Consider the following 9,983-nt stretch of genomic DNA (forward strand, 5'->3'; position numbering starts at 1 on the left):
GTTCGCTTTTATATATATATATATATATATATATATATATATATATATATATATATATATATATATATACTAGCATTTCAGCCCGGCGTTGTCCGTGTATTTGGAAGTGTATGTTGAGCAAAAAAAAAAAAAAACGGTCAATTTTTTTTAATTGTACCCTATTATAACCCCTTAACATTTATTGTTTTGGGCTCAAATCAAGTTATTATGTTAGATCCATGCCCAAGAAACTTGTATCTAAAATTTCAAGTGTTTAGACCCAAAATTGTCGGAGGAGTTTGGTAGAGTTCTCAAAGGTCAAATCGTTGAACTTTGACCCCTTAATCGCCAAATTACTGGCCGAAAACCGATCACGTAGATTTTTGCAAATCTCAGTGCCCTTTATATCAAATTTCGAGTCTGTAGACTACAAATTGAGAGTTATTGCGTAGAAAAATGTACACAGACAGACACACAGACAGACAGCTTAACACCTCCTCCATAATGATCAAGGCAAGTCCATACAGACCCCTAAATATTAAACCAGTAACATGTATTGGAACATATTTTATCATGCGTCTACCTAAACTCCCATTATTAACTACACCCTTTTATTTTTTAATCCTAACTTTACTTTATTTACTTAGTATAAACAGACACATATCTATGTATATGTGTGTGTCTGTATATGTATGTATATAATTATGGATATGTATGTTAATATATAAGTGTATGAATGTATGTGTACATGTGTGTGTGTGTATGTATGTATATATACATCAATATCTTACTGGAGATATTTGTCTATACATATATGTATGTAAGTATGTGTATGGGTGTGCATATATATGGGTATATATATATGTGTGTATATATATATGTATATAGATATGTATATATATGTACCCATGTGTGTGTATAAGTATATATGGGTGTGTGCATGTGTGTGCATTTATAGGCATGTGTGTTTCCACGTGCATTGTGTATATATTTGTGTGTTAGTGTGTGGTTGTATGTATGTATGTTAATATATTTTTATCTATGCATGTGTATATGTGTATATATATATGTATATGTATGTATATATATGTATGTATTAATATATGCATGTATGTGTGCGTGTTTGCGTGTGTATTGGCATGTGTATTCACTCTTAACTGCCTAAAACAATTCATTGTCGAATGTACGTTTGAACTTACCGTGGCCACTGCAAGCGTTCGTGACACGTACACTAACCCTTTCTCTCTCTCTCTCCCTCTCTCTCTCTCTCTCTCTCTCTGTCTCTCCCTCCCATCAATTCATATACTCCAGTGTATAGCTAAACAATCTTAATAAAAACATCCAAATCTTAAAACCAAAAATTGAAATTCCTCCTCCCTTCTCCACTTACCCCTCTCTTTTATCTCTTCCTCTCCCCTCCCTATATCACTATATTTTCACCCACGCCTAGCTGGATTTACTACCCCCCACGCACACATACAATTTAATGTATTTTAAACTGAAAAACTTAATTATTGTCGATCTCCGCCCCCCCCTTATGTTCTCTTCTCTTCTTACACTTTTTTTTTCTCGTATTTCTTTTAAAATCGGTCTTCCAAATTATAATAGCCATTTCTGTAAAGTCTGACGAGGCTACTGGATCGTAAATATGGTCCGGCAACCGAAATATATGTAACTGAACAGATAACACGGTAATAAAAAATAAAACGTGTGTATATATATATATATATATATATATATATATATATATATATATATATATATATATATATATATATATTTATATATATATATATATATGTATATATATATATATATGTATATATATATATGTATATTTATATGTATGTATATATATATATATATATATATATATATATATATATATATAAGCTGCCGATTAGCATAATGCTTCGAAGCCTTGACTGTTGTACGGGCGGTCGAGTTTCGATCCTGGCTTGAGGTTGTTGCCTATCTAGCTGCTGCACTGATGAGCTGTGATACAGGGAAACACTACTGTATGTGGATGACTATACATACATACATATATATATATATATATATATATATATATATATATATATATATAAGTGGTCAATGTAGCTTGCTTGAAGCATTGCTTAGTGTGTATATAAATGAAATTTATAGGAAACAATTTAATGCAAAGGTGTAACGGATAAGCACAAACTGAAACAAATGAAGTCATATAACGGTAAATTCAAATTCATTACTACAATGTGTTTTTACAGCTTAACAAGTGCATTTGAGGAGTTTTATTGCCACACAAGCTGAAAGGCTTGACGTAAATAATCAATAGTTTGTCCTTTGATATGACAGGAGCGCGTTCGAGATGAATGTTTCTGTTTAGAGCAGAATTAAACAATGATATCTGACTTTTGCATTTTAAACTTTAATACAAGCCATTATATATAAAATGATTTGATAAAATCAACAGTAGGTTTTCTACAGTGCAATGTAGACTACAATTTATTGTAAACTAAGTCACTTCGAGGAGCCATGTGAAGCCTCCTCATGGTGCACCATGATGGGTCCCCAACTAGAGCAGTCAATCAATTGATTGTATTGAAAAATGAATAATTTTACCGATTTTGATGACGACAAAAAACATTCGTTGATCGTCATCCAGTCCGGGGCAACGTCAGGTCTCCCTGCTAGTATATATATATATAGTGTAGTCGTATCTGTAATATATTTGTCTTTTTATTCTACTCATATTTTTTTTTTTTACTAATATTTGTGTTTTACTGACATATCTGGACAGAGATAAACATCCACCGGGCATCTCTGTCTAAAAGATGCAACACCGTACTCATACTTTTCGACAGAAGGACACACTATAAGATTAATGGATTTTTATCACTTACCACTGAAGTCGATAATTTTTGAAAATACTTTTTTCAGTTTGAATTTCAAAGACGCTCGTCTGGCCTGGGTGTAGATGATTTCACTGGTGAATTCCACGATGTCATTGTTGTGAACAGAAACCCTCAAAGATGGTGAGTATTTGAAACCAGTTGTCGTCACGGATCGACCCAAATGAATGGCAATCGAATATTCGTTCTTTCCGATTTTCAGTTGAGACATGAGACCAATATTTTGGGGAAGATTCTCGCTTGACGCTAAAAACGTGGTAAAGAGAGGATATAAACGAAAATATATTTTCGCAAATGTTAAACTACAATTATGAGTGTTCCCTATAGATCTTAGTTTTATTCATAGTTTAAAATCAACAAATATTTGTCATTTCATCATTAGCACAATGAAATGACAAATATTTATTGATTTTGAATCAAAGAAATAAAATACAAAACTAAAGAAAATTCTTTAAAATATCATATTCCAAAAATCACACAAATTGATCAAGTAGTTTTATTTTAATATGATTTTTGGAATATGATATTTTCGTTTGCTCATGGCTACGTACATCATACAAACTTTTATTTTTGTCTTTTATTATAGAGAAGAATCTCATTTTATTATTATTTTTTTTACTCTAATGTACCTCAAAATAGCCACATATTTTTCCGATTCCGATACCAATACCGATACCTATACTCCAATACTTTAAATTTCTGATTCCGATTAATCACCCCAACACGAGGTGACGTAAACATCAACTGATTCTCTTATCCACTCGAATCCTTTTAGCTTCAAAAGGCCCGTCAGTGAATGCCGTAACGAGTCTCATTTCTATCCGTTCTTCATCTAACTGATCTGAAAATTACAGCACCTTTAACAATTACAAGAAGCCTTTCCAACCACCGATATTCATGACAAATAACTCCCTACCTGAGAATTCTTCCTTCAAACTTTTCGACTTAACATTCTAAGGCAATATGAACAGGGGAAAATACATTGAGGACATTGCGAAGGCTGCTGCAAAGGAAGTAGGTTCCTCTATCGTACTAGAAAACTATTCACACCTGAAAATATCCTGTACCTCTACAAAGCCACCATTCGGCCATGCATAGAGTATTGTTACCACATCTGGCCTGGTGTATCTATCAAGTCTCTCCCTCTTGGATAGGGTCCCCCCAAAAAAAAGAGTCTTCAACCAAATAGGTCCCACTTTGTCAACTAAGCTCCAACCCCTGTCCCATCATCGCTGCAATGTTGCATGTTTGTGTCTGTTTTATAATTATTTTAATGGAATGTACTTTAATAGGCTCGTTCCCCTCGATATACATATCCCTGACAAACCTGCTTAGCAACAAAATCTCACCCCTTCACTGTTGAGGTTCCTAAATGGCAGAAAGCTTTCTACTCTAATAGTTTCTTCCCATCTAACAGCTAGACTTTGGAATTCTCTTTCTGCTACCTGCTTCCCTGACTGTACTGATATGCATAACTTTAAATGTAATGTAAATCAACATCTTGTTTATTTTTCTTAGGCAAGATCCTAAATAGTAGCCCCAAGTGGCGATATGCTTTGTTAGGGGAACGCAAGTAAAATTTTTTTTAAATAACTTATGTAAATACCCAATGAATTAACAGCAGACACACATATGATGCATACCGTGAATCATATTCCCTAAATGATTCATGTAATTTAATAGTTGCTAACTACAACAGACACAGTACCATCGTCCATAATAGTGGTGTTGTTTAAAATGTTGAGAACTTCGGATATCTTAGTATCATCGCCATTATCACAGCCATAGTGTTCTGTGTCAATAACGCGGTTAACAAGGTACGAGTTTGAACCAACTTGCTTGTATTCAAGTTAAGTGCAGAAAGGTTGAAAGGTTAAACTGACAGGCCTCAAGCTCGTTGACCAGGATGGATGTGTTGCACCTGCGAGCTAGAAGGGGTCACAAGGCAGATCAGTGCATGTTGAGTGCAAGTTGTGTTGATAGGATCTGCCACCCCCGCAGCACACCTTAAAATAAAGGACAAACAAGCGTTTTTAGTCAGTCGAACAGTCAAAGAGTGCTTAGTCAGATTAGAATCAGAGTCAGTTCAAACGAGAGGGTCTTACATTCAACATGAAGAAATCGAAAAAATCTGAATCAATTCAGTGCTGCAGAGGCCTTCCCAGGAATGAAGAAAATCCTGAATAAAGGCTTACAAATAAGAATAAACAAGTTGTGTTTTCGGAGCATGATTTGATTTCATGATTGAAGAGCAACCATCGTGAGGGGCATCGACCAAAAGAAAAAGGAGAGAAGGTCCGTGTTTTAAGATCTCCTTAAAGATTCTACGTATGTCTTACACACACACACACACACACACACACACACACACACACACACAAGACTGTATACATACGTGTGCACACACTAAAACAGATGATCACCGGTCATGTCATAATTATAAGTGCACATACATGAAATATACACCCCTCATACACGAACTATACACCCCCCATACACGAATTATACACCCCCCATACACGAACTATACACCCCCCATACACGAACTATACACCCCCGCAACAGAATAATGGATTAAACTGGAGCTGACATCAAAGCACAAACTAACCTTTTACATCCATTCCATTTCAAGCTCTGGTCATGACCTGATATCTGACACAGCACCAGAATAAGGATCTACCAATAAAAGTGGAAGACATCAGGCGATTGGAACTTTTAATCACCACTAAATGCATCGCATCCTCTGTATCCAATGGATGCACTTCCTCTCAAACAACAACTTTTCTTTTGTAAAATTAACTGTCAGCGAAAAATGATCCTTATGTGATGACTAAATTGGCTGGATCATGCCTTTGGCTATTAACCAGGAGAATTCATCTATGAAGTAATTGCCCCTATTATTGACCGATATTTACCTCTCTCACGCCGCAAGAGGATGTGACACATGGTGGGGAAATGAGTCACTGTTCCTGAAGAAGGAGCATTTCGGCCCAACAAAAACATGTCTGAGTAGTCCCGCCAGCATTTCTCGGTGAGGGTGCCTCAGGCAACACGCAGAAAACTTGCACAAAATGCGAAATAAGTTTTTATTTTCGAACATATATATATATATATATATATATATATATATATATATATATATATATCAGTGATCTGGCAAGGCAACAGGGAAGACAACTAAAGCAGCAAAACTGAAGCTGGTCTGCAGGACACTATATATACAAATATAGGGATATTTGGATATTTTTTTTTGTTTGAAAATATAGGGTTTTTTTTTACCAATTCTCATAAAATTTTAAGCATAGAATAGTATAATAATCTTCAAAAAGCTTATTAATTTTCATGTAGTTTTGTCCCATAGAACATACCACCTTTTTTGGCAATTTTAGAAGTTCCGAATCTCAGCGACTATTGATCAGAATTTAACAAATGAAGCCTCGCTGAATTGTGTCGTGAGCTAAGTGATATTTGCCCCTAAGGTCGCACATTAAGGGGATGATCCATCATCCAGAGCCTATTTTTGGCACTTTTTTGCAGCCATACAATGTTTCAATCATAGTCATTTGTTTTCCTAGTTTTGCATACGAAAAACAAAATACTTAATATTTCTCCAAAACCTCTGGCCTTGATGGAGGGAAGACTAAAACTTGCTGCTATGGTTTCAAATGATCTGAAATAACAGCACTCCCCTCTTTGGTTTTTAAAGATAAGGTAGATTTCACAGTGTATAAGAATTATTTAATATTGGAGATATTCATAGTCGTACCCCGTTTCCAAAAGAGGAAAGATTTAACGTATGAGAAATATTTGGAATCAAGTCTCCCCTTGCTGTTATAAACTATAGCAGCAAGTTTTAGTCACCCCTCCATCGAAATAAGAAGTTTTGGGGAAATATATATATATATATATATATATATATATATATATATATATATATATATATATATGTATGTATGTATGTTTATGTGTGTGTGTGTGTGTGCGATTACTTCATTTAATTATATAAATTAATATACGAAGATATAATTTTATGCATAAATTATTCAGTATTTACTTCAACAGTGTTAGGTAGAAAGTTATATATATATATATATATATATATATATATATATATATATATATATATATATATATATATATATATATATATATATATATATATTTAAAGTGGTGGTTGTGTAGTTCCAACGAGAGAAAAAATGTATATTTAAAAGAGTGTAGCCATCAACAATTGTGGTTTTTTTTAAAGGTTTTCATCATATTTTTATTTTAAAATATTTTTATAACGCGTTTCGAGCTTAGGGTGTGCTCTCTTCAGATCTGAAGAGAGCACACCCTAAGCTCGAAACGCGTTATAAAAATATTTTAAAATAAAAATATGATGAAAACCTTTAAAAAAAACCCACAATTGTTGATGGCTACACTCTTTTAAATATATATATATATATATATATATATATATATATATATATATAGCCAGTAGAGTTTAGTTTCCTAGAAGTACATCCAATGAAACAACACGTGTCTACCAAAATAGTGCTCAATGAGTGAACAGAGCATGTATATTAATTTTATTTATACAAACATTAATGGCTACATATGTGCATACATGTTTCTGTAATCACCCACGTTGGGGGATTACGTCTTCAGGCCAAGAACTACCTTCAAAAGTGACATTTCCACCAAATACATTTTTCTACTTCGTTTATCAAGTTAAAAATACAACCTGGGTGGGAGTCAAAAAAACAAAAACCGGTAAAAAGATGAGTGAGGTCTCTGAAGATGATAAACATCTTTTTTCTCTTCCCCTTCCCCCATCTAACCTAACTTTTGGCTTTTTATGACATAGGGTACTTGAGAGTTTAGTTTTCTTGTCTTAGAGTCTGTAAGTTAATAACCTTAGCTATGGTCAACCAAGTACTGACCGGTGCCTTTTAATCTACCTCCACCCACACATACACACAACACACACACATAACACATCCATACACAGACACTGCCAACACACACACACACACACACATTAATCAATATATTCAAAAGCGAATCCATGCTGAACACTCTTTGTTTTATTTACTGAAACTAGACAATGATTCTGAAACTACATAGAGGATAAAGTAAAAGTTACATTAAGGTAAATAAAAAAATATAAATGAATAAAAATAAAATACATAAATAAATAAATAAATAAATAAAAATAAATTAAAAATATAATAAAAAATAAAAAATAAAAAATAAAAATAAATAAAATAAAAAAATAAAAAATAAAAAAATAAAAAATAAATAAATAAGAATAAAGTAAAATTAAATTAAAACAAATAAACCAACAAAATGTGAATAAATATAAACCCGAAAGTTTTCTAAACCCCACATGTACCTATATGCGTGTATCAATACACTTATAAATGTCTAACATTTATCTACACCCGCGCATATATACACACACACATTACAGACATACAGAGACAAATAATAGTATTTTTCTTTACTTATGCAGCGTGGTAACATCTTCGCATATGCAATATTATGCTACCCGACTACAGACGGGTGTACATATATATACATATATATATATATATATATATATATATATATATATATACATACATATACACACATATACACAAACACACACATACATACATAAATACATACATATACATATATATATATATACACATACATACATATAAACACACGCACACAACAGACATACATATACATATCAACACATACATACATATATAACATATATATAAACAACATTCGGACATCCATACATTTTTGTAATCTATATTGTTACAACAATTCTATACGAGGCCGCCTATTCTAATAGTTCAGAAATATACGTGTGTATACATACATCTACATACAATAGACACAGAGACACATCCACATACAAACATACACACCGATACATAGATACAGATATACATATATATATATAAACATACAAACATACATGCATACGTAAAATACACCTATATATCCAAAGTCACACAAATATAGACATATATATATATACATGCAAACATGTACCGTGCCACCAAATGATACATCTAAAGTAGAAACAGACATGAATACACCTACTGTATAAATTCACTTTTTCTATCAAATTCCACATCTCTAGTTATGTTTCATGGCCCCTTCCGCTTGTTACACTTTCTTAAGTTGTAGGTTTTTACTGTAAAAATTGACACTACGTAAAAATTTATATTGAATTCAGTATGAAGTTCATAGGGTTATCCTCATATTTAACAAAGATTCTTTCGATGGTAAGGCAGATATACATAAGATGTATCACGACACAATAATAATATATAATAACATATGACAGAAATCAGAGTATTTAGGTTATATAAACCTAGTATATAAGCTTATATATTGTAGTACTTACCTTCATCTTTGCTTATTCACTCTAATACCCTTATTCCTTTCTCTTCCATTCACCCTTCATTCCTTACTTTCTTTCATCTATTTATTTCTTCTATTTTTTTTTTTTTTTTTTTTTTTTTTTTTTATATTAATAAATTATTTTTCCTACCCGGGTCTATAAAGATCATATATCCATACATGCACACACCCAAAAATATCCATATGCATACATTATTACGGGCTTCACTCAAAACGATCTATTACTCATTTAGTTCAAATATACCTTCATACAGGTGCTTATTTCGGCTAGTAATAACATAACTGCTCGATGAAGTAGAACATTAAGTGACTTACGTAACCCATATGGGTATGATTATAGTTGCGACCTCACTTATCCTCTTTTTTTTTGGGGGGGGGGTTATTTGATGGGGGTTAGTTGTACTTATAGCAGTTCCATTATCCCAATTTAGAGTTCCTTAAGTGCATGTATTCTGAAATGTTTGCAGGATATAGCAGTTTCTTGTTTAATATTCAATAATTTTTCTCGGTCTTTAAACCTAGTTATCTCAAGTTTTTCTGATAAGCATAATAGACATGGTGAGTTCAATGAGTGGCAAGTATTGGCCCTTCTAATAATATTCCATTCTATACTAGGTGTTTTATTTTCTCTAACTAATTTCCAGTAATATAACGATAAGGAAGTGTCCTTTTCATATGTTTGATTATTCATCGAGC

The 9,983-nt window shown here is 32.7% G+C and overlaps 1 protein-coding gene across 1 annotated transcript in view; it reads right to left on the reverse strand.

Moving 5' to 3' along the window:
- The window catches only part of LOC145241310 (uncharacterized), a 119,621-nt gene that overhangs the window by 44,080 nt on the left and 65,558 nt on the right, over nt 1-9,983 (reverse strand). Inside the window, exon 17 of the mRNA XM_080104123.1 lies at nt 2,865-3,119. Coding sequence (XP_079960249.1) covers nt 2,865-3,119 — 255 coding nt within the window. The remainder of the gene's footprint in view (nt 1-2,864; nt 3,120-9,983) is intronic.

The sequence above is a fragment of the Euprymna scolopes genome, chromosome 2 (genome assembly GCF_053919585.1).
Source record: "Euprymna scolopes isolate OS-2025 chromosome 2, ASM5391958v1, whole genome shotgun sequence".
NCBI classification, from domain to species: Eukaryota; Metazoa; Mollusca; class Cephalopoda; order Sepiida; family Sepiolidae; genus Euprymna; species Euprymna scolopes.